At 38.6% G+C, this 27,445-nt stretch overlaps 1 protein-coding gene, 1 long non-coding RNA gene and 1 pseudogene across 9 annotated transcripts; 1 reads left to right on the forward strand and 2 right to left on the reverse strand.

Moving 5' to 3' along the window:
- The window catches only part of LOC134326282 (zinc finger protein 850-like), a 151,292-nt pseudogene that overhangs the window by 40,449 nt on the left and 83,398 nt on the right, over positions 1-27,445 (reverse strand).
- LOC134326879 (uncharacterized) lies at positions 16,690-26,887 on the reverse strand. Of its 7 annotated transcripts, XM_063009002.1 has the most exons (12): positions 26,854-26,887; positions 24,477-24,671; positions 21,684-21,771; positions 21,440-21,606; positions 20,665-20,742; positions 20,170-20,238; positions 19,974-20,030; positions 19,771-19,833; positions 19,597-19,653; positions 19,271-19,494; positions 18,938-19,097; positions 16,692-16,971 (listed from the first exon to the last, which is right to left on the reverse strand). In XM_063009002.1, exons 2-12 carry the CDS (start codon positions 24,667-24,669, stop codon positions 16,859-16,861), a joined length of 1,269 nt encoding a protein of 422 aa, XP_062865072.1. In that variant the 5' UTR covers positions 24,670-24,671; positions 26,854-26,887; the 3' UTR covers positions 16,692-16,858. The 7 variants fall into 7 exon arrangements, with proteins under 7 accessions (XP_062865071.1, XP_062865070.1, XP_062865072.1 ...); XM_063009001.1 differs by lacking the exon at positions 26,854-26,887 and having other exon boundaries at positions 16,690-16,971; positions 19,597-19,623; positions 24,477-24,690; XM_063009000.1 differs by lacking the exon at positions 26,854-26,887 and having other exon boundaries at positions 16,690-16,971; positions 19,271-19,491; positions 24,477-24,689.
- On the forward strand, positions 20,038-26,260 carry LOC134326889 (uncharacterized). Of its 2 annotated transcripts, XR_010014622.1 has the most exons (5): positions 20,038-20,255; positions 20,674-20,760; positions 21,458-21,502; positions 24,472-24,659; positions 25,116-26,260. It is a non-coding gene; the product is annotated as an uncharacterized LOC134326889 (long non-coding RNA). The 2 variants fall into 2 exon arrangements; XR_010014623.1 differs by lacking the exon at positions 21,458-21,502 and having other exon boundaries at positions 20,040-20,255.

Below are 27,445 nucleotides of genomic sequence, written 5' to 3' on the forward strand. Positions count from 1 at the left end.
CACACCCCCATACCATGATACACCCTGGTGCTGGTACTGACACACCCCCATACCATGATACACCCTGGTACTGACACACCCCCATACCATGACACACCCTGGCACTGGTACTGACACACCCCCATACCATGACACACCCTGGTACTGACACACCCCCATACCATGACACACCCTGGTACTGGTACTGACACACCCCCATACCATGACACACCCTGGTACTGGTACTGACACCCCCCCATACCATGACACACCCTGGTACTGACACACCCCCATACCATGATACACCCTGGTACTGGTACTGACACAGCCCCATACCATGACACACCCTGGTACTGACACACCCCCATACCATGATACACCCGGGTACTGACACACCCCATACCATGACACACCCGGGTACTGACACACCCCCATACCATGACACCCCTGGGTACTGGTACTGACACAACCCATACCAAGACACACCCGGGTACTGACACAACCCATACCATGACACACCCTGGTACTGACATACCCCATACCATGACACACCCTGGTACTGACACAACCCATACCATGACACACCCTGGTACTGACACAACCCATACCATGACACACCCGGGTACTGACACAACCCATACCATGACACACCCTGGTACTGGTACTGACACAACCCATACCATGACACACCCTGGAACTGACACACCCTCATACCATGACACACCCGGGTACTGACACACCCCCATACCATGACACACCCTGGTACTGGTACTGACACAACCCATACCATGACACACCCTGGTACTGGTACTGACACACCCCATAACATGACACACCCTGGTACTGACACAACCCATACCATGACACACCCTGGTACTGGTACTGACACAACCCATACCATGACACACCCTGGTACTGGTACTGACACACCCCATAACATGACACACCCTGGTACTGGTAATGACACAACCCATACCATGACACACCCTGGTACTGACACACCCTCATACCATGACACACCCGGGTACTGACACACCCCCATACCATGACACACCCTGGTACTGGTACTGACACACCCCCATACCATGACACACCCTGGTACTGACACAACCCATACCATGACACACCCTGGTACTGGTACACCCCCATACCATGACACATCCTGGTACTGACACTCCCCATACCATGACACACCCTGGTACTGACACACCCCCATACCATGACACACCCTGGTACTGACACACCCCCATACCATGATACACCCGGGTACTGACACACCCCCATACCATGACACACCCTGGTACTGACACACCCCCATACCATGATACACCCTAGTAGTGGTACTGACACACCCCATACCATGACACACCCGGGTACTGACACACCCCCATACCATGACACACCCGGGTACTGGTACTGACACACCCCCATACCATGATACACCCTGGTACTGGTACTGACACACCCCCATACCATGATACACCCGGGTACTGACACACCCCCATACCATGACACACCCTGGTACTGACACACCCCCATACCATGATACACCCTAGTAGTGGTACTGACACACCCCATACCATGACACACCCGGGTACTGACACCCCCCCATACCATGACACACCCTGGTACTGACACAACCCATACCATGACACACCCGGGTACTGACACAACCCATACCATGACACACCCGGGTACTGACATACCCCATACCATGACACACCCTGGTACTGGTACTTACACACCCTCATACCATGACACACCCGGGTACTGACACACCCCCATACCATGACACACCCGGGTACTGACACACCCCCATACCATGACACACCCTGGTACTGGTACTGACACAACCCATACCATGACACACCCTGGTACTGACACACCCCCATACCATGACACACCCTGGTACTGACACACCCTCATACCATGACACACCCGGGTACTGACACACCCCCATACCATGAAACACCCTGGTACTGGTACTGACACAACCCATACCATGACACACCCTGGTACTGGTACTGACACACCCCAGAACATGACACACCCCATAACATGACACACCCTGGTACTGACACAACCCATACCATGACACACCCTGGTACTGACACACCCCCATACCATGACACACCCTGGTACTGGTACTGACACACCCCATAACATGACACACCCTGGTACTGGTACTGACACAACCCATACCATGACACACCCTGGTACTGGTACTGACACACCCTGGTACTGGTACTGACACAACCCATACCATGACACACCATGGTACTGACACACCCTCATACCATGACACACCCAGGTACTGACACACCCCCATACCATGACACACCCTGGTACTGACACACCCCATACCATGACACACCCTGGTACTGGTACTGACACACCCTGGTACTGGTATTGACACAACCCATACCATGACACACCCTGGTACTGACATACCCCCATACCATGACACACCCTGGTACTGGTACACCCCCATACCATGACACACCCTGGTACTGACACACCCTGGTACTGACACACCCCATACCATGACACACCCTGGTACTGACACACCCTGGTACTGACACACCCCATACCATGACACACCCTGGTACTGACATACCCCCATACCATGACAGACCCTGGTACTGGTACACCCCCATACCATGACACACTCTGTGTGTGTATTACATGTGTGTATTACGTGTCTGTGTTACGTGTGTATAAGGTGTGTGTATTACATGTGAGTATAATGTGTACTTGTTTATATATCCTGGTGGGGACTGCCACCTAATTGCACACCAAACCAGCAAACCTGAATCAAAGTCAACACAGGCACAATCATTTCAACCAATAGAAAGCCTTAATATACGTCATCTGACAAAGTTTCATTGAAATGGCCTCAGGTCCCCCCACAGGGTAGGTCAACCGGAGAAAAAGTGTGTGTGTGTGTGTATAAAGTGTGTGTGGAAGTTTTTAAATGCCACACAACATATTATTAAGATTAACACTAATTAACACTATTATATTGTTGTCGTTTCTTGTGTGTACAACTTCCACACACACTTCCAACTTTAATTAATTAATTAATTATAAATGAAATACTGCAAAATAATGACAAATACTGTAAACAGAAAGCAAAATAAATGTAAAAACAAACGGTATTAACACAGTGACCTCTGTGTGATCTTTTTAGCTAGTCGTTTTTCTGAGAAGCTTCTTAAGAGACTTTGAAGTGTGTCTGTGGGAACTCAGTAAAAAAGCATTTGTATGGCTGGGCACCGATGCATTGTAAAAAAAAAAAAAGCCTCAGTCGGTGTTCCGGTTCATCTCAGAGCTGTTGAGTGGAGCTAAGGTCAGGGCTCTGTGCAGGACACTGGAGTTTCTTTAAACCACATCCAATTTGGTGGTACTACAACAGTAACTTCAAAGCGACTTACAGTATTGTGACACTATGTTGTCTGAGCAATTGAGGGTCAAGGGCCTTGCTCAAGGGCCCAACATTGGCCACCTGGCAGTGGTGGGGTTTGAACAAGCGACCGTTTAATTACTAGTCCAGTACCTTAACCGCTGGGCTACAACTAGGCTAGGCTACAACTGCCCCTTTAATAGTGATAAAGGACACACATCATTTACAGCTTTTGCTGTCTACTCTGAACCAGCACAGATTCCCAAGATGCAATGCAAGCCACCACAGTGGGTTAAAGTAAGACAGTGAAGGTAGTACAGATCACCGGTGCCATGGAGGGACCTGAACCTATAGAATAGTCTAACATGGGTGGCCCTTACCAAAAATCTTTGAAGCTGAATTTCAGGAAGCACCCGAGGCCAGCTAACCTGCGACACCAACCCCACCACAGAAAATGATGGTGAGGTGAGAAACTGGGGCTACATGTCACAGAAATTCCCAACTGCAGTTAAGGAAAGCCTGGTGCTGGAGAACTTAATACAACTTTCCACTTTAAACAACTGTGACCTGCCTGCCACAGCAATTTCACCTGGGTAACTCCAGCATGTTCCAGCACCGCACTGCACTGAAGAATTAGACACCATCTTTACTGATCATGCCACCAAATCAGAAAAAGCTGCAGTAAAAGTGAAGCTGAGAAAATGAGGCCATATGAGCATGGGTGTTATTCCACCATTGTAAAAAACCAGGCAAGCTTAAAGTGCTATGTCGGTTCAAAGGTACATCTGCGGAGGCGCTGGTAGACACGAACACGATGATAAGCCTGATCTGCTCAGGAGAACACCAGCACAGTGGTGAAGAGCATGTAGAGACTGATGAAAGCTACACCTGAATGTAAAGTTTTGATGTTTCAGCTGCCCTAAACACCACTGTCAAACCCACTCTGTCTGGACTGAAATTAGTGGCAAGTCAGCACCGGCACTTATTCACAAATTTTGTAAGATAAACAAAAGAAAAATGTTGTTATTGTATACAACCCTAAATAACGTTATAATTAGCGCAAAAAGACGATAAATATCCATGAGTGGGGCTTGTAATGAGCTTTTAATGTAACTATGGTGATATTACATCATCACGTCCTCAGGTCATCACTTGACGTTGGTAAGATGGTGGACGTAGTACGTAGGGTTGTTTGTGTGCATACTGCACACTTCTGTACTGAAAGCGCCGCGCACTTCTTTACCGGCTGAGCGGTGCGTACTTCCTCCAATCTAGTACAGACTCTGTAAGTATGAGATTTCAGACGCAGCTTAACATCACCTCAGTGGGGGAGGGGTAATCAGTTCACTACAAACAACTCAACTTGTTGATAGCAGTTTACTTTAAAATCAGATCAATCAGTTCAAAACTACAACAGTCAACAGTTTGTAAAAAGTGTATACATGGGGTCCACCCTTCAGACAGCCATCTGTAATTTCAAAGTTTCGAGATTAAAAATTGTAATCAAACGATTTTTATTGGGCTGTTTGTGCCACAATGTGTCTCTGTGGTAATTTGCATTTCTTAAAAGTGCAGGAAGCAGAACGCTACTTATGTCACACAAGTGAACATAAGCACAACCGAAATCGATCATTTCTGATATCTTCCCTACACACTTGCTCCCTATGCCCTAGCATAGTACACTTAACATTCTTAAAGGGCCAGACAATATATTTGTAATGCACATTACATGACAGGTCAGACATTAGAAAACATCATTCTTTTTCTTACAATAACCTTTATTTTTTTAAAGAAAAAGTACAGTAGTTCTTATGTGAATTACAAGGGCAGGAAAAACTACGGCAGACACAAGTCAGAACAGGGGGCGCGGCGTAACATTTTTATTATTTTATCAGTTGAACTGATTAAAAAAGTTGATTTCGTAAAATTAAAATACGAGCCGTTTTTCAATTTCTGCTTGTTTGTTATTTGATTTTTGAACTTGAAATAAAATACGAATAACGCCCCGTGTTCCTGTTTTTTTAACTTTGGGATTTGAAGTGAAAAACGAATGACCGAAAGTATACGGACCTTAAATAGATCACGATGGACTGTATAAACGCTTTAACATAGTTAACGATGTGGGTTGACAGGATGTTATACGTGTTGCACAGGGGCGTAACTACAGTGGGGGCGGGGGTGTAGGTGGCAGGCGCACCAGGGCGCTGAGCACTGAGTATGAACTAGTCCCTAATAGGTGAGCTACATCACTGGTGTGGAAGTTTTTCGGATACAGAAGGTCAGACTCCAAACAAACGACTGTAAATACAATCACGACAAACAGTGGCAACATCACATTTACTTCAGCACCTAAAGCAAAAGCATCCGCGTGAGTACAAGGAGTGTCGGTCACTGCTAATTTTTAAGTCATCAACCGTTATAGAGTATAAATCGAATTTTATTGAACAAACCTCCCATTGATAACAGTATATTCTTCAAAAAAAAAAAAAAATCACTGTTCCAAATTATTTTGCACAACAGAGTTTCAAAACATTTCATAGGTTGTAAAGAACTGAAAATGGTCATTTGTTGAATTGGCAGCATTCACTGAAATCAAAAGATATTTCAATCAAAAACATCCTAACAGGCCAAGTTACATGTTAACATAGAACCCCTTCTTTCATATCACCTTCACAATTCTTGCATCCATTGAACTTGTGAGTTTTTGGAGAGTTTCTGCTTGAGTTTCTTTGCAGGATGTCAGAATAGCCTCGAAGAGCTGCTGTTTTTATGTGAACTGCCTCCCACCATAATAGATCTTTTGCTTGAGGATACTCCAAAGGTTCTCAATAGGGTTAAGGTCAGGGAGGATGGTGGCCACACCACGAGTTTCTTTCATTTTATGCCCATAGCAGCCAATGACACAGAGGTAATCTTTGCAGCATGAGATTTGTCATGCATGAAGATGATTTTGCTGCCGAAGGGCGGGTTCTTCTTTTTGTACCAGTGGTCAGTCAGAAACTCTATATACTTTGCCAAGGTCATTTTCACACCTTCAGGAACCCTGAAGGCCCTTCACCTCCTTGCTGACATCGCAGCCTTGTTGGGACATGGTGACCATCCACTATTCCATCCATCTGGACCATCCAGGGTTGCACGGTACTCATCATGTATGTCTGGGCCCACTGCAACCGTTTCTGCTTGTGAGCACTGGTAAGGGGTGGCCGAATAGTAGGTTTATGCACAACTGCAAGCCTCTGGAGGATCCTACACCTTGAGGTTCGCTGGACTCCAGAGGCACCAGCAGCTTCAAATACCTGTTAGCTGGTTTGTAATGGCATTTTAGCAGCTGCTCTCTTAATCCGATGAATTTGTCTGGCAGAAACCTTCCTCATTCTGCCTTTATCTGCACGAACCCGTCTGTGCTCTGAATCAGCCACTAATCTCTTCACAGTATGAAGATCAGGCTTAAGTTTTCGTGAAATATCAAATGTTTTCATACCTTGTCCAAGGCATTGCACTATCTGACGCTTTTCGGCAGCAGAGAGATCCTTTTTCTTTCCCATATTGCTTGAAACCTGTGGCCTGCTTAATAATGTGGAACAGCCTTCTTAAGTCGTTTTCCTTTAAATGGCAAACTAATTATCACAGGTGTCTAAGATTGATTTCAGTGATCCAAAGAGAAATGAGACACAATACCATCCATGAGCTGAATTGAGAAACAAAAAATGTAATCTTTATGACACTTAAATCCAATTTGCATAATAATTAGGAATGCGGTGTACTTTAAGTTTACATTATATCGTACATTTATATGGGAATATGAGTTTTTAACCATATCGCTCAGCCCTACTGGAAGTGATGCTTAATTTAATGGACATTTAGTAACATTTGTACCTTAAATTTCCTGAGTGTCTGCAAAACAAGTGTGTTCTTACAGTGTATCACAAAAGTGAGTACACCCCTCACATTTTTGCAAATATTTGATTATATCTTTTCATGGGACAACACTATAGAAATAAAACTTGGATATAACTTAGAGTAGTCAGTGTACAACTTGTATAGCAGTGTAGATTTACTGTCTTCTGAAAATAACTCAACACACAGCCATTAATGTCTAAATGGCTGGCAACATAAGTGAGTACACCCCACAGTGAACATGTCCAAATTGTGCCCAAATGTGTCGTTGTCCCTCTCTGGTGTCATGTGTCAAGGTCCCAGGTGTAAATGGGGAGCAGGGATGTTAAATTTGGTGTTTGGGTACAATTCTCTCATACTGGCCACTGGATATTCAACATGGCACCTCATGGCAAAGAACTCTCTGAGGATGTGAGAAATAGAATTGTTGCTCTCCACAAAGATGGCCTGGGCTATAAGAAGATTGCTAACACCCTGAAACTGAGCTTCAGCATGGTGGCCAAGGTCATACAGCGGTTTTCCAGGACAGGTTCCACTCGGAACAGGCTTCGCCAGGGTCGACCAAAGAAGTTGAGTCCACGTGTTCGGCGTCGTATCCAGAGGTTGGCTTTAAAAAATAGACACATGAGTGCTGCCAGCATTGCTGCAGAGGTTGAAGACGTGGGAGGTCAGCCTGTCAGTGCTCAGACCATACGCCGCACACTGCATCAACTCGGTCTGCATGGTCGTCATCCCAGAAGGAAGCTGACGCACAAGAAAGCCAGCAAACAGTTTGCTGAAGACAAGCAGTCCAAGAACATGGATTACTGGAATGCCCTGTGGTCTGACGAGACCAAGATAAACTTGTTTGGCTCAGATGGTGTCCAGCATGTGTGGCGGCGCCCTGGTGAGAAGTACCAAGACAACTGTATCTTGCCTACAGTCAAGCATGGTGGTGGTAGCATCATGGTCTTGGGCTGCATGAGTGTTGCTGGCACTGGGGAGCTGCAGTTCATTGAGGGAAACATGAATTCCAACATGTACTGTGACATTCTGAAACAGAGCATGATCCCCTCCCTTCGAAAACTGGGCCTCATGGCAGTTTTCCAACAGGATAACGACCCCAAACACAACCTCCAAGATGACAACTGCCTTGCTGAGGAAGCTGAAGGTAAAGGTGATGGACTAAACCCAATTGAGCACCTGTGGCGCATCCTCAAGTGGAAGGTGGAGGAGTTCAAGGTGTCTAACATCCACCAGCTCCGTGATGTCATCATGGAGGAGTGGAAGAGGATTCCAGTAGCAACCTGTGCAGCTCTGGTGAATTCCATGCCCAGGAGGGTTAAGGCAGTGCTGGATAATAATGGTGGTCACACAAAATATTGACACTTTGGGCACAATTTGGACATGTTCACTGTGGGGTGTACTCACTTATGTTGCCAGCCATTTAGACATTAATGGCTGTGTGTTGAGTTATTTTCAGAAGACAGTAAATCTACACTGCTATACAAGTTGTACACTGACTACTCTAAGTTATATCCAAGTTTTATTTCTATAGTGTTGTCCCATGAAAAGATATAATAAAATATTTGCAGAAATGTGAGGGGTGTACTCACTTTTGTGATACACTGTATGTATCCCGAGTGAATATCGTTATCGCAAAGATATCGTGATATTTTTTAAAGGCCATATCGCCCACCCCTAGTGTTGTGTGCATACTGCACACTTCTGTACTGCATGCGCTGCGTACTTCCTCCAATCTAGTACAGACTCTGTTAGTATGCGATTCTGGATGCAGCTAATGTTTCTCTCCAGTGTGAATGTGCTGGTGTGTTTTGAGAGCACTCTGTTGATTAAAGCTCTTTCCACAATGTGAGCACTGATATGGTTTCTCTCCAGTGTGAATGCGCTGGTGTGTTTTGAGAGCACTTTGTTGATTAAAGCTCTTTCCACAATGTGAGCACTGATACGGTTTCTCTCCAGTGTGAATGCTCTGGTGTGTTTTGAAAGCACTCTGTTGATTAAAACTCTTCCCACAATGTGAGCACTGATACGGTTTCTCTCCTGTGTGAATGCGCTGGTGGATTTTGAAATGACTCTGTTGATTAAAACTCTTCCCACACTGTGAGCACTGATACGGTTTCTCTCCAGTGTGAATGCGCTGGTGGATTTTGAGATGACTCAGTTGAATAAAACTCTTCCCACACTGTGAGCACTGATACGGTTTCTCTCCAGTGTGAATGCGCTGGTGTATTTTAACCTCACTCTTTGTATTAAAACTCTTTCCACACTGTGAGCACTGATATGGTTTCTCTCCGGTGTGAATGCGCTGGTGGGTTATGAGATCATTCTTTGTATTAAAACCCCTACCACATTGTGAGCACTGATACGGTTTCTCTCCAGTGTGAATGCGCTGGTGGATTTTGATATGACTCTGTTGATTAAAACTTTTTCCGCACTGTGAGCACTGATACGGTTTCTCTCCAGTGTGAATGTGCTGGTGTTTTTTCAGATCACTCTTTGTATTAAAACCCTTCCCACACTGTGAGCACTGATACGGTTTCTCTCCACTGTGAATGCGCTGGTGTGTTTTGAGATGACCCTGTTGATTAAAACTCTTTCCACACTGTGAGCACTGATACGGTTTCTGTCCACTGTGAATGCGCTGGTGTATTTTGAGCTCACACTTTGTATTAAAACTCTTTCCACACTGTGAGCACTGATACGGTTTCTCTCCAGTGTGAATGCGCTGATGTATTTTGAGCTTACTCTGTGCATTAAAACGCTTCCCACACTGTGAGCAGAAATACGGTTTTTCTCCAGTGTGAATGCGCTGGTGTTTTTTTAGATCACTCTGTGTAATAAAACTCTTTCCACACTGTGAGCACTGATACGGTTTCTCTCCAGTGTGGATGCGCTGGTGTATTTTGAGAAAACTCAGGAACCTGAAGCTCTTCCCACACTGTGAGCAGACGTTTCCTTCTTCCTGTGTGGGACTGAGAGAGGTGTTAATGCTGACAGTACCAGAGGACGTTTGCTGATTACTGGAGCTTCTGGTGGGCGTCAGATCCTCATGTTCAGTCTTAATCTTCACCAGAGTCTCATATTTATCATGGTTGCAGCTCTTGATGTGATTGTGGAGCTGATTTTGGGTTGTAGAGGAACGTGGACATGAGGAGCAGCAGAAATCCTTGTTCAGTTCTGAAGCAGAAAATAATCAAATACATTTATAACATTATAAATAATCAAATACATTTATAACATTATAAATAATAAATACATTTATAACATTATAAATAATCAAATACATTTATAACATGATAAATAATCAAATACATTTATAACATTATAAATAATCAAATACATTTATAACATTATAAATAATCAAATACATTTATAACATTATAAATAATCAAATACATTTATAACATTATAAATAATCAAATACATTTATAACATTATAAATAATTAAATACATTTATAACATTATAAATAATCAAACACATTTATAACACTATAAATAATCAAATACATTTATAACATTATAAATAATCAAATACATTTATAACATTATAAATAATCAAATACATTTATAACATTATAAATAATAAATACATTTATAACATTATAAATAATAAATACATTTATAACATTATAAATAATTAAATACATTTATAACATTATAAATAATCAAATACATTTATAACATTATAAATAATCAAATACATTTATAACATTATAAATAATAAATACATTTATAACATTATAAATAATAAATACATTTATAACATTATAAATAATTAAATACATTTATAACATTATAAATAATCAAATACATTTATAACATTTTAATAATCAAATACATTTGTAACATTATAAATAATCAAATACATTTATAACATTATAAATAATTAAATACATTTATAACATTATAAATAATCAAATACATTTATAAGATTTTAATAATCAAATACATTTGTAACATTATAAATAATCAAATACATTTATAACATTATAAATAATAAATACATTTATAACAATATAAATAATCAAATACATTTATAACATTATAAATAATAAAACACATTTATAACATTATAAATAATAAATACATTTATAACAATATAAATAATCAAATACATTTATAACATTATAAATAATCAAATACATTTATAACATTATAAATAATCAAATACATTTATAACATTATAAATAATCAAATACATTTATAACATTATAAATAATCAAATACATTTATAACATTATAAATAATCAAATACATTTATAACATTATAAATAATAAATACATTTATAACATTATAAATAATAAATACATTTATAACATTATAAATAATCAAATACATTTATAACATTATAAATAATCAAATACATTTATAACATTATAAATAATCAAATACATTTATAACATTATAAATAATCATATACATTTATAACATTATAAATAATCAAATACATTTATAACATTATAAATAATCAAATACATTTATAACATTATAAATAATCAAATACACTTATAACATTATAAATAATCAAATACATTTATAACATTATAATTAAATACATGTATAACATTATAAATAATCATATACATTTATAACATTATAAATAATCAAATACATTTATAACATTATAAATAATCAAATACACTTATAACATTATAAATAATCAAATACATTTATAACATTATAATTAAATACATGTATAACATTATAAATAATCATATACATTTATAACATTATAAATAATCAAATACATTTATAACATTATAAATAATCAAATACACTTATAACATTATAAATAATCAAATACATTTATAACATTATAATTAAATACATGTATAACATTATAAATAATAAATACTGTTAGTAATTGTTAAACTGAGATCTGATATTAAAGTCCTGTAACGTGATTCATCCTGCATTCATCATTTCCTGCTCACACTGATCTGCATGAGCACAATACAAGCTTTCACTGTATGATGCTTCATCCCAGGTTCCTCTGATTCTATTCAATCCAAATCTTATTTTACTCAAGATAAAAAATATCTTACTGAGTTCATCTTTATCTTCAGGTTCTTCCTTCTTCACAGGCTTCATCTGGAAACCTCCACACTGTTGGTCCTCTGGGGTGAGGTGTTCCTCAGAGGTGACGTGTTCCACAGGGATTAAAGATCCTTCATCTGAAATTCATCAATATGTGAAGAAGAAACTCAACAACTGGAGGAAACTGAAGGTTGTGGGTTTAGTTACCACAAATAAATACTACTTAGATTTAATCCAGACTGGAAGTATCAGCACTTCTACACAGGACAGTACGGTACAGTACAGGTTCTAATCCCACTATCCACATTCTCTTATTATTTCTACTATACTAACCACACTGTACTGTACTAACATGGCAAATTGCTCCACATTTACTTACAGAAGTAACTTCCATCTTCTTCCTCCTCCTTTTTTATTAGTTTCTCTTGGAATCCTTCATTTTGTAGATCTATGGGGGTGACGTGTCCCTCTTCTGCTGACTGCATTATTAAAAGATCTGACAGACAGACGGACAGATAGACAAATGTACTTTATTCCCTATTAAAGAGAAATCCAGGGAAACTCTTTCAGACTTGTTTTAACTGTTTATTTTTAATGCTGTGAGGCTGTAAACATAGTGAAAATGTTGAAACTATTGTGGGACTGAGCAGCATCAGACAGAAAAGACTTCTAATAGAACTTTTTGGGTTGGTTTCACAGACAGGGATTAAGCCTAGTCCTAGACTACACAGCATTTTGAATGGAGATTCTCTATTTAAAGCTAAATGTAGTCCTGGACTATAAGCCTTAATCCCTGTCTGGGAAACAACCCTTTGAGTTTGGTGGAAGTGGTTTTGTGGTCCAAAGTGAAATGATTAAGTCTGATGTTCTTTACATCTAGTTTCTCATCCACTCCCAATAACAGTGCTGTACTAATACTTTTAACTTTTACTATAAACCTGTAAAACAACCTGTAAACAAAGCTACAAGAACTCGCTGTTTCTATCAAACATTAAACACTGTAAACAAAGCTAAAAATGTGACGCGTTTATATCAAAATGTTAGATTTAATCATGAATAAACTCTGAATCCGTTACAATCCACTGATTCATCGGTTCAATGAATCGGTTCATCAGTACTGAATCATGTGTGATGCTAACAGTTAGCAGAGCAGCTAATAGTTTGTGTGTTTAAATAAAACTGGAGTTAAAGCTTCTCAAATCCTCACAGTGATGTTTTATTATAAACTCTAGTTTTATTATTAATTAGAATGTGGTTATAATGAAATATAAGGGTTATAATTAACTACATATTTTACTTACAGATGAGGCTCTACAGTACAAACACAGCAGCTTCTTGTTCTTCTTATGATGTTTAATGGCGGTTGGCAGAACAACTTAAGACGCACCAGCGTCACCAACTGGACTGGAGTTGAACAGCAGCTTAGCAGTAAAACATCTCCATTAGCCCTGTATCTCTCAGCTACAGTGTTGGGGGAACGAACCGATTCTATTGAACGATTCTTTGAAATGAACTAAAAGAACCGAGTCGCTCCTCTAGTATAAGGACAAATAATTAAGGAATAAACTTGTTTAATGATGTTAAATCTGATTGGTTCATGGCGTGTATTTTTTAAAGCAGAAACAAACACAGGCACATCTCTGCACAAGAGAGGATTTTTCTGAAACTAAATAAATAAAGTAAATAAATGGAATTTGTTTGTAGATGTGATTCCAGTATACAGTATTTGTTTGGGTTTAGAATGTAACGTGAAAGTAAAGTAATGAGGAACGAGATTACATTTTCCAGGATGTAATGAGTAAAGTAATCCCATTACAATTTTAGTTAAGTAATAAGTAATGAGTAATGGATTACTTTTTTTGAGTAACTACCCCAACACTGCTCAGGTAGCTTTAGAGAGGACTACAGTCAGTCCTAGACGTTCTTCCAAGCAGTTTCTATAATGTCATGTTTTGTTTTCCAACTCACACATTCACACCAGTAGAAGCTTAAAAATAACCCAAAAAGTCACAAATCTGTGCTTAAGCAACAAGCTGTAATTTATTTCTAGCACCACTAGATGGAGACGATGCATTTGGTACAAAAACATCACAACAAATCATCTGGATTCAACCTTTTCTTCACTAGGATTTATATGAACTGGGTTTTAGGCACTAGAACAGGGGTGCACAACTTCTTTTTACCAAGGGCCGATTTCACATAAACACCTAAACCAGAGGGCCACACATTTCATTTTTACAGACCTGTCCACATGAATTTGTAATACAGTTATGGCTGGGTGATATTGAAAAACAAATTTTCGATTATTTTCAAGTGTATTATCGAGTCTCGATTGCAATTTTGTTTTTGTTTTTGTATAATGCAATTGAAAATGTTTTATTTAAAAGACGGCAGAAATTCAAAAATAGTAACAGCACCACCTATAATTATCCTTTCAAGGAAATCAAACTTTATAACAATATAACAATAATTTGAACAAAATAGACATCTTAATTAGCTATATCCTTTATATAAAAAACATAAGAAAAGTGTAAAACCACAAACAGTTCTTTACAGGTTTTTTAAAAGGAACTCGAGCCTGTTTACTGTTTCCACCATATAAGTGAGTCTGTATCAGTATCTACACTGGGGGACATCAAGTAAACACTCAGCTCAGCTTTGATTTTGTCCTCTTGTGATTGGGGAGTGGATGGAGGGGGCACATTCCACGTCTAACCATATGGACTACAATTTCCATGAGCCCCTGGACTGTCACGTGACTATAACATGTCCCCGGTCAGCCAATCCTGATCGCGCTCACCGTCTCCGGAGTTTTGATTCAGTTCAGCTGTGTTCGGTTCCATGAATCTTATTTAAACTCTTCTGTTTGAGTCTCGTTGTGAAGTTTTGCCGATTGTGTTTGTGTCCTTATTTCTAAATCTAACCATTACCGTGTATAATCCTTGCTGTCTTCCGTTTCCTGCCTGTCTGTTTATCCTCTGGTTTTGGATTTTGTACACTGTTTTTGCCCTTTTGATATTAAACTTTCCCTGATTTATATTCCGCGAGCGTCTGGTCAGTTTCTGCTTCATGACATGTTGGTATTTTAATTAAAATATAAAGTATGTAAACAATCGCGATTGTCACATTTCTAACATCATGTGAAAACGTTCATTCGAATTAATCGTGAAAATCGCCCAGCACTAAATACAGTTATATCAAATCAGGTAGTTAGAAGAAATGTGTTGGTCAGTGGGAGATACTGCAGCATCTTTCTGACACCAGCTGATTAATGTGGTCGCAAGCACAGCAGACATGAGAAAATACCTGTATGTCCATTCAGGGTTAAATTTCCTCTGCTCGAGATCCACTTTACTTTTTTTACTCGTACTTGGTTTGGACAAACACACGGTACCGCTGAGGTAACTTGTATTTACATCATTTACTTTTCAGTCGCAATTTCATGGAATTACCCGGTGAATTTAAAGTGACAGCATCATTTATTTAAAAATGCATCAGCACTTTATTTGGCGGGCCGGATCGAGAGTTTTGCCGGGCCGGATCTGGCCCGCGGGCCGTATGTTGTGCACCCCTGCTTTAGACTGTTGTAATGGGCTGTTGTTATTGTTATAAACTGAAGCTACTGTGGCACCAGGCAGCAAAAAGTTCTTTTGAATTCCTACAGTAAAATGATCTCAAAACCACAAGATTAGTACTAGAGTAAGTGTTCTTTATGGATGTCGGGGTGGCACCTGATAACAATTTGTTTTGTTTATTTTATTGCTCTTCAAAAAGTGGTATTAACAACCGAACAGACACTTCACATGAGTTTGAGATCCGATCACATCAAATTCCTCCAGTAAAAATGTCTGAAATGTATTTCATTAATAACAGAGTCGATGATCTTCTTGAACTGAGTGGATTTTGTGCATCAGAACGCGGTAAATAATGTTTATTAAACTGTAAACAGCAGTTTTACCCTCTTTAACGCTTTGGGTACCGTAATACATGGTTTAGAGGTACAGTAACATGTTTAGTGTAGATGGTGCAGTGATAATTACCCAGACAGCACAAATACGTCGCTGCTCCCTACTTAGAATGGTTGGCGTTACATAGTATTTATGTCGTTTGCATATTGGCACTACGTAGCTTTGATGAAAAAGCGCCCTTAAAACGACGCTGATCCGGTGTATCCGCGACGTATTTTCCGGCATACCTACGTCCAGCTTCCCCTTCTACGACTTTCATCCGATGTCTCCGCGATGTCTTGTTTTAATGTTTTATTTTTATTTTGTGTTTTGTCTTTTAGCAAAACTGAGTTCAAATTATGAAAGGTTTAACAATAAACTTTTATTAGGAATTAAACATTTTTAAAAATTGCAAAATTATGTAAAACATTTGATATAAAATGTTTCTTATTTTAACATACACATATAAATATATAATAACTTACATACTACTAACTTAGCCTTAACTTTAAAAAAACAGAACATATTTACAAGTATTTATATATACATAAACTATTATATATATATAAAACATAAAATAAATGTAAAAACTATCGCTGCCTTTTTCTGAGCCTGTCACTGGAAAGGCGAAGCCACTCTTTAATGATCTTCTCAGCTTCAGCCTCATTTGGAGTGGGGAGCAGCGGGTTTCTCATTGCTGATACTGAAAAAAAAATCGGATTACAAAAAGAGTAGGTATATGTAGCTGTAACATTAGACATGAGTAATAGAATAAATAGTCTCGCTGTATTAAATGAAATTGTATTCATCCCAATGACTCAGTTTCTTTTTTTTTTCTCCAGTGAACAATTTAAGACAATGTACAATACAAAAATATGAAATATAACAACCCATTCAACTAATTAGCACATGGAGGGCACAAGGCTGTGCACTTGAAATATTTCTTACACCTGCAGCACACAGTATGTGTTTTACAGTCCTTCTTTTGAGGGCAGAACTGACATCTCTTCCTCTTACTTGCCCTAGCTGGGGAAGTGGCTGTGGTAGCTGGATGATCAGGGGCTCCTGCACTCTGAATAGCTTTCACAACTGCTGCTGAGGCTTCTGTGTGGGGGACATGCTTCCTTCTTTCAATGAGTGGAGTTACAAGTGCCTTTCCTAGCTGCTCCAGGAACACCCTCCTCTTGTTCTGCTTACGAGACATCCAGGTCGGGTTGATCTCTCTCCAAATCACAAAGGCATTGTAGCAGGAAACATCAATGATGTTGTGGACTGCCCAGGGGCCAGCGGGCAGTCATTCTTCTGCAGCTATCTGTTCCAATCACCTTATCTAGGTTGTCCACACCTCCTTTGTTGCGGTTGTAGTCTAGGATGATGATTGACTTCCTGTCCTCACGATCGCTAATGTCACCATCTGCGTGCAGTGTGCTCAGAAGAACTACATTCTTGTTTTTCTTTGGGAGGTAGGAAACTGGAGTGGTGGTGGGCGTGAAGGCAAACTTTGAGGAGAAGACCTTTCTCTCCTTTGACGCAAGCAGTGCAGGTGGGAGCTCAGGCTTGTTCTTTCGAACTGCACCAACCATGGTGATCTTCCTCTTCAGGAGCTGCAGTCCGAGTTCATAAGAGGTGAAGAAATTGTCACATGTCACATTGTGACCCCTCAGTCCCTCTGTCACATCAAGCACAACGTTTTGTTCTGCATGCCTGCCGTGTTGGTCATATGCTGCTGAGGACCATGTTATTTTGCCATTTTTTGAAAGGAAAGTCTCTCTTTTAGCTTCAGGGTTTTCTTCTTCTTCTGAAGATGATTCATCATGCTCTGGGTTGTATTCCTCCCCATCTTCTTCTTCGGATACATGCTCCACTTCCTCTTCTGAATCAGAGTTGTCTTGCTGGACATCTGAGAAAATCAGCTCTACAGCCTCTTCAACGCTATAACGCACACTCATGGCTTCAGTACAGACAGAATTCTGGGTCCTGTTATCTGCAGCACCTTTATAACCTCTGGAAATAAACAGGTGGTCTTCTGAAGTCTGCGAGAACACCACCTGATTACTTCTGCTACTGATTGATCTGAGACACAACTAAAACATTGTAACATTCTGTGGGTTGTAAATAACTCTGTGACCTTGATTTCAACTCTATTTGCCTCACGGGTCATTTTGACCCGAAGACCACCTTTGTACCTTTTTTTGTACAGCTTACATGGAAATGTGAATAAAAGCAACATTTCACTTTTTCTATTGTTGGGGCCAATCTAGGAAAAGTCATACAATTTCAAGGTAAAAAAATAGCATTTAGTGGATTTTTGGGGGGGTTTTAACACAGTGGCGGGTCATTTTGACCCGAGGACAACAGGAGGGTTAATGCCATTAGACTGCAATAGCTTGTCATCTTTTGATAGAGCTATGAATTTTTGGCATATTAAACAATTCCACATGAGAATGGTAAGGCATTCATCTAGGATTAAAGACTACAGCCTATACACCATATAAAGACTACTGTACTCTGTTAATCAATGGAAGATCACAAAAATATCCATCCAGCAATGATCCTGTGGTTAGAAAATGACTACTGATTATGGTCTAGTGGACTAGAAGGTGCACAAACAAGATATCTTAAGTCAATATACAGAACTAAAAATTGTTGACAAAAATGTTTATACTTACAGACAATTGTGTCTTTCAGGTGTGTGTTTTTGATGGCCGTTTTCTCTCCTCTGCCACACCAGTTCAACTGCACAGCTAGTTGAGGAGCAAACACTTTGCCACAAATCCGCCACACTGTTTTTTTAAGTGTTTGCCCCCCAACCAGTGACAGTTTTGACACCTGAAGTTGACAAAAATATTCGGTAAGTAATGTACATGCAATGTACAATATATATATATATATATATATATATATATATATATATATATATATATATATATATATATATATATATATATATATATATATATATATATATAGTGTGTGTGTGTGTGTAAGGTACAGTAAATTACCAATTTTTGCTTGAAGATCTTGTTTTGAAGATGGACTTCAAAGTCATTCAAGGCCTGAATGCTTTCCAGTGGAAGTCCATCTTCTTCCTCTTTATCTGCTGGTGCAGGTGGCATCTTCAGGCTGCTGTTACCCAAAAAGGGGCCTCTTTGGGTAATAACAGAAGTGAGATGCTGGACCTGGAGCTGCAGTTCCCCCAGCATCTCTAAGATGGCCCTCTCTGCTGCTGGGAAGTCACATAATAATATCATGGTTATTCACACATCTTTATTAGATCAATAAATAAGACAATTAGGAATTTTATAAAATAGAATTTACTTAAACTTACGTGTGCATTGACCCGGCACTAGTCGGCCTGTAGGCAGACGGACTCTAGGTGCGTTAGCTATTAACACCAAGGACAGTATATTGGTCTACTCATAAGTATTTAAGTATAACAATAATAAGTGAGGTTAACCACAAATATAAAGTCACTGTAATTTGTGCAGTGCTGTTATCTTACCTGGTCCTGCTGACAGAATGTCACAGTGGCTTTCCAAACCAACACTTTGATTGTCTTCTGTCACTTAAGGAGAAAGGTAAGCACTTGGTAAGATTTAAGTTTGTCTTCTTAAACATGCTGAAGATCTATAGTGAAATTTACTATTAAATTATTAAGAAACATTTTAGTTAATTGTAATGTTAATGACTGTAGAGAAACCTTACTTTGTTCTGTGATGGTGGACTGTCCATCTTGACTGAGCAATTGGATTTGTGACATCACTGAAAGCAAATAATTATGCATGGGTGATTAAACTTTTTATGAATTTGTAAGGTTATGTATATTTCTCTATTTGTTTTGATAAATACTTATCAAGCAGGGGGTTTCTATGAATAGCATATATGACAAATGTGATTTTACTCTGCTGTGTTGGTTCAGTGAACCAAGCATCCTGAATTCTTCCCTGATAGGACTGGGCCTTTGACATCACTGAAAAAAAGAAATAGGTATGTACTATATTCATAATTTAAATTTGTTATTCTAAGTTTGTTTTATTGTGGACTGAAATTAAAACTGCACTTCAGAACTTTTATTAGTTGGACAGGATAAAAGGAAAAAAAATACTGTAAGCTCTCTTAAATCTAGTCATTTCCACAGCATGAAACATTTTTGTTCCATTGCTTAATTGAATTTATTTAAATATGTTAAACTTGTTTTATTAATTAGTAGGAGAATATCTCAGTTTCAACATTTGATATGTTTTCTTGGTACTAATTTCAATTAAAAATACAATGTAAATAATTTGCACATCATTGTATTCTGTTATTATTTATATGTAGCCCAGCATCCCAACTTTTTTGGAAAGTGTTGTAATGTTTTTATATATTTAATTTCTTCATTTTCAATGAACTTTACCTTGTCTAGATTCTGGGAAGGAGGTTTCATCCGAGTATCCCTGAACATTTGTCTGGAAGCACTCATCCTGTGACATCACTAAAAAATCATAATTTGGTAAGTACACTGTCCATTTTAAAAACCTGCTTTTTTCAATATGCGTTTATGCGTGATGTTTGAAATACTAAGCTTCTATAAATATAATGGAACTGAAAAAAAAAGATTTTATTTTTCTCTGGGCATTGGTTATATTATTATAGACTAGCTTTGCACTGCTTAGTCCTCAAACAGTTTAACAAACACATTCTTAACAGTATCTAACTAATTATAGTGAATATTAACAATCTTCAGTATGAGATTTCTAATAAACGCCCAGTAATACTTGTGAAAATGTGAAATATCATAAGCTTTAAAGCCAGTGTTGTGTTTTAAAGATTTGCCAGGCTTTTCCCAGTCTTTCAAACTATATTTTATTCAGGCAATGGAATGAAAAGATTTAAGTCTTCTGAGCTATTGTGTTTCCTAAAATTTAAGGGGCCCTATAAGGTGGTATAAGTATATAAACAAGATTCAAAATGTATTTTTATTATTATTTTATCAAAATAAGGCTGAGGTTTTTTTTTTTTTTTTTTTTTTTTTTTGGTGATGTCACAAAAATGCCAGGCGCATGTATGTATCTGTTCAGCCTTCAGCCATTTAGACCCATCTAGTCCAGCTCAAGTTGCAAAGAGTGTTACATCTTGGACTGCTTTTCTTTTTTTTTTTTTTTTTGGGAAGACAAATACACTAAACTTACTACTTCTGTTTGTTCCAGGATTTCGATGGTCAGCAGGTGGTGGTGGTGGTATTGGTGGTGGTGGTAGGGAATGCACTGTTTTCTTTTTCATTTTGAGATTCTGTTTTTGAGGGCTGGGATGCCATTTTGCTTGAGACTTTTCAATAAATTCAAATGGCTTTTTAGGTCTAAAAAGTAAAAGAAAAATCAAATAGAAATCTTCATGAAGTACTACACAATGTTGTGTGACATGTTATAAAATTACTTTCGTTTTCGTGGGGAATCATTGTCTGAATTTAAATCCGAGGTCTCGCAGGATATTCTCCATTTCTGGACGACCTTGTCCAAACAATCTGTAATATATTTTGCATGCAGACAATTAAATGCATAATATACAGTCATGGGAAAACGTAAGTACACCCTCTTTGAATTTTATGTTTTTATGTATCAGGACATAATATAAATCATCTGTTCTTCATCAGGTCTTACCATTATATAAATACAACCTCAGATAGACAATAACACATAACAAATTACACCATCTCATTATTTATATAAAAAACTAGATCAAAATACAAAAAGCAGTGTGTGAAAAAATAAGTACACCCTTACTGTTTCTAAAGGAATTAAGAGGGTATTTATCAGTCAGGTTCTGCTAATCAAATGATCTTGATTAACAGATGATTAGTAAGTGTGATCACGTCTATAAAATCAGAAGTTTTGGCACTTATTGTGGTCTGGACCATTCAGGTGTGTGTAAACACAATACCAAGTAGGAAAGACATCAACAATGATCTTAGACAAAGAATTGTTCCTGCTGATTATTCTGGGAAGGGTTATAAAGCCATTTCCAAATCTGAAGTTCATCGTTCTACAGTAAGAAAGATCATTTACAAGTGGAAAACATTCAAGGCCCAGTAGTAGACGTCCCTGCAAGTTCACCACGAGATCAGACTGTGCAATGCTCTGAGAAATTGCAAAACATCCAAGAGCTTCATCTAAGACTCTACAGGCTTCGGTTAGCATGTTAAATGTTCAATTTAATGACTGTTCAACTAAAACAAAAAGACTGAACAGGTTTGGCCTGCTGGAAGGGTTTCTGAAAGAAAATGTTCTCTCTTTAAAATGAACATGACAAAACAGATTAAGTTTGCAAAGTTGCATCTGAAATAAACCACAAGATTTCTGGAACAATGTCCTGTGGACAGACGAAACCAAAATTGAGATATTTGGCCAAAATTCACAACGGCACATCTGACAAAAAACAAACACAGCATATCAGCACAAACACCCCATACAAACTGTCAATCATGGTGGTGAAGGGGTGACGATTAGGGGTTTGTGTTACAGTCACAGGATCTGGACAGATTACAGCCGTTGAGTCGACCATGAACTCCTCTTGAAACCAAAGTATTCTAGAGTTAAATTTGAGATCATTTACAAATGAATGGACACAAACCTCAGTGAACTGAAGTAATGTTGTAAAGAAGAGTGGAGTAAAATTCCTCCAGAACGATGTTAGAGACTGATAAAGTCATACAGAAAACCATTACTACAACTTATTACTAATAAATGAGATTCTACATGCTATTCATTCATGGGGTGTACTTATTTTTTCACATACTGCTTTTTCTATTTTGGTCTAGTGTTTTTATACAAATGAATGAATGAGTGTAATTTATTATGCATTATTGTTTATCTGAGACTGTATTTATATAATTTTAAGACCTGATAAGAAATAGATGGTTTTTATTATGTCTGAATACACAAAACCATAGAATTCAAAGAGGGTGTACTTACTTTTTCACATGACTGTACATACAGTGCAGACCAAAAGTTTGGACACACCTTCTCATTCAAAGATTGTTCTTTTTTTTCATGACTATGAAAATGGTAGATTCACACTGAAGGCATCAAAACTATGAATTAACACATGTGGAATTATATACTTAACAAAAAAGTGTGAAACAACTGAAAATATGTTTTATATTATAGTAGCCACCTTTTGCTTTGATTACTGCTTTGCAGTAGAGTACATCCGTCCACCTTTTCTGCGCCGCACAAAGACACGGTGGTTGGAACCAAAGATCTCAAATTTGGACTGATCAGACCAAAGCACAGATTTTCACTGGTCTAATGTCCATTCCTTGTGTTCTTTAGCCCAAACAAGTCTCTTCTGCTTGTTGCCTGTCCTTAGCAGAGGTTTCCTAACAGCTATTTTACCATGAAGGCCTGATGCACACAGTCTCCTCTTAACCGTTGTTCTAGAGGTGTGTCTGCTGCTACAGCTCTGTGTGGCATTTACCTGGTCTCTAATCTGAGCTGCTGTTAACCTGCGATTTCTGAGGCTGGTGACTCGTATGAGCTTATCCTCCGCAGCAGAGGTGACTCTTGGTCGTCCTTTCCTGGGGCGGTCCTCATGTAAGCCAGTTTCTTTGTAGCGCTTGATGGTTTTTGCGACTGCACTTGGGGACACTTTCAAAATTTTCCCAATTTTTCGGACTGACTGATCTTCAGTTCTTAAAGTAATGATGGCCACTCATTTTTCTTTACTTAGCTGCTTTTTTTCTTGCCATAATACAAATTCTAACAGTCTATTCAGTAGGACTATCAGCTGTGTATCCACCTGACTTCTGCACAACACAACTGATGGTCCCAACCCCATTTATAAGGCAAGAAATCCCACTTATTAAACCTGACAGGGGACACCTGAGAAGTGAAAACCATTTCAGGTGACTACCTCTTAAAGCTCATCAAGAGAATGCCAAGAGTGTGCGAAGCAGTAATCAAAGCAACAGGTGGCTACTTTGAAGAACCGAGAATATAAAACATATTTTCAGTTGTTTCACACTTTTTTGTTAAGTTAAAATATAATTCCACATGTGTTAATTCATAGTTTTGATGCCTTCAGTGTGAATCTACAATTTTCATAGTCATGAAAATAAGTCATGAACTCTTTGAATGAGAAGGGTGTGTCCAAACTTTTGGTCTGTACTGTATAATGTACATAATATAGATAATGTTTATCTAATCAATATTCTTATACATTTTAGATTACCTGAGCTGTAAAGGATACGAGCTTGGTGCTGTGTCCATCCTCTGCTCACATTTGGGACCTCACTGCCTCGGATACTTTTTAGAAGTTTGGCTTTGTCTGTGTATGGAGGCCACCATGATATGCCCTCATGGTACCACTCTGCTGCCACCGGGCTTGTTGTTCCCTCATCCACAAATTCAACCAGTAGGTACATTCCTATCATACAGGGATCTATCATGCTACTCATATGTCATGAAAACTATAAAAAAAAAATAATAAACTTGATTATGAAGAAGAAAATTTAAAAAAAACTCAGTGGGGATGAAAAGGGAGGTTCTGGTAGCAAATTTCTCATGAACTGGTATGCAGAAGGGGAAAAGATACAAATTTCATCTTATATGGCAAAACAAATGCCTTCTGTTGAACTTCTGAAAATGTGCAATATTCAGTGGCCCCTGAGACCTTGTCTATTAAGTAGATGCCAAGTGTGGCTGAGGAAAGAGGGTATTCGAAGAATGATTCCTGTTCGAGAAAACAGCAGTATGCAATGTAGACCTCATTTCCATGGGAGAAAATATTTTTCACTCTGGCAACTTTGTTGTTGATGTAAATAAAGCTGTTGGCTTCATCTAATCTCAATGAGAAACTCTGTGTCCTCAGTTCGCGATACTGACTGGCTGTTTGGATGGACCTGGGAAGTGGACCACATGCATGAACTTTGTATAATCCCATTCTTTTCCTATTTCGATTCAGTTTTTTGGGCCTCTCTGACAGTCTTCTAATGACCTGACTGAGTGGGAAGCCAGGTTTTCTAATTAGCTTTTTAATCTGGTGAAGGAAAGATTCAAATTTAAATGCACTGAAATTATCGAGTGCACCATGTATTTTTACATCTTGTGCCAAGTGAACAAGGTTGTGTACATTGTAAGACATGAACTTTTCCCCATAGAGCTCTTGAAAGTGTTTCACAAATAAAACCAAAATGTCATTAGCATACTCAAGATGGTCTCGGAGTAGCTGTTTGCTGGATAAAATGAACACTCCCACAAAAAGTAGAAGAAAGTTTTGGTATGCTGTTGTAATGAGTGTGCTATTTAAAAGAACAGGCCCACTGTACAACAAAAACTGCCGGAACTCAGTAGCTTTCCACCTGTCTAACTCTCTTACAGACCTTGGTTGTCGCGAGAATTCCAAGGGAACATTTTTACGGATTTGCTGAAGTCTGCTTGAAAGGTTGTCAACAGTAGAGGCAGGCAGTCTGCAGGACAAAGGACCCCGTAGCCACAACAAAAGGAGCCTGCGCATAACACCAAGGCACACAAGGTGCATATAGTCTAATGGAAAGCCTGTTACCATTTTCAGTGATGTTCTTTGCAGTGGTGTGGGACCATGATGATGTTCTTCATCTATTTGAGCCCTGAATGACTCATCTGTTCTGAGTAAAGCATCAATTTCAGGAAAAACAACTCGATTCTCAATATACTTCCCCTCTTGGGTACATTTCCCACAGCCACTATAGCCAGAGTGACCGTTTATGTTTTTCACAAAGGCACATGCCGGAGCATCACAAACTACTGTGCACAGCCTTAAGTACAGGAAATCTCCTTTGTAATTAAATCCTTTTTCCAGATTAGAAATGTCTGACACAAAATCTTCTAGGAAGGCATCCAGGGATCCTGGTTTTTGGTTGCCACAAAACAAACCTATTATGACTGGGTCATGTTTTGGAAGATTTTCAATAATTCCTAGAATTGGCCAAAACTGTGTGGTGGAACTCTTGAATAAAGGTAAACCATCAATATTGACCTGGAGGTTCAGAAGGTGTGTTTCTTTTATGACATGCTTGTGTTCTTCTAAGAGATGTGTAATAGCTTCAAGCACACCAAAATGGTAATACTGTCCCCCAGCAATATCTTTGCAGGTCATTTTTGTAGAACGAACAGTTCCAAGCAATGTTCTTGCATCATGAGGGAGTTTTGGGTGGTAATCTGCCAGGATCTTTAGGAGACTGTTTAAAGCAGAATGTGTAACATTTTGCTCAACAGCCCATGATGCCAGTCTACTATGCAGAGAGGCTTGGACTTCTGAATCTGAGTCTGTGTCTGATTCTGTTTCTGTGAGTTCAAAGGCATCAAAAAATTCCTCGTTGTCCTCATTGGACAAACAGTCTTCAATTTCCTCAGTATTTTGTTCCTGCCTTTGATATGGACTCCCACAGCCCAGTTCATTTACGTAGACAGAAATTAATTGTTCATTAACTCTGGCTTTGGATTTTCTTCTTATTGTCCAATATGAGGGTGTTGTGAAAGCCATACTGAGAATTTAAAAAGACCAAACATGAAACATAAAATAAATGTTTTAAACAGTCTTCTGTTCCATCTTGACAATGGTTACTTACTGGATGCAGATGAAAAACTTCACAGGATAATCACAGAATTGGAAATCTGTTTTAAGAGAAATATATTAATTATAACAAAAACTATAGTATTACTTATGTCATGCTCCGTTACTGTAGAACATAATTGTAGAACTTCACTATTTAAGTTATAACTCAAGTATTTCAAGAACAGAGTCATAATATTTCAAGATTAAAATAATTATTTTAAGATTAAACTTAAAATTTTGAGAATGTGAAATCACTGTGGACTACCCAACAGCATTTGATGGTAGTGTGTGAGGCACACAGAAACATTCTACTAAAAGGCTCAGGTATTGAATCGGCAAAAGAACTGGATTCTAAAATAAATTACACATCATTTACTGATGTTTAATCACAAACCTGACCGAGGAAAGTGTTAGTAATATTATCAGAAAACCCCAATGCAGCCCTAAAGATGGTCATGTGTTTTTACGGTTAGAATTTGGATTCTGGTAGTCCAATGACGCTCTAAATATTATAACTATTACAACTTTAATCTCAAAATAATTATGACTTTGATCTCATTACGATTTTAAACTTTACATTTTTTGGTCACCATCATAAATATGAC

The sequence above is a fragment of the Trichomycterus rosablanca genome, chromosome 14, assembly GCF_030014385.1.
Source record: "Trichomycterus rosablanca isolate fTriRos1 chromosome 14, fTriRos1.hap1, whole genome shotgun sequence".
In the NCBI taxonomy this organism is placed as follows: Eukaryota; Metazoa; Chordata; class Actinopteri; order Siluriformes; family Trichomycteridae; genus Trichomycterus; species Trichomycterus rosablanca.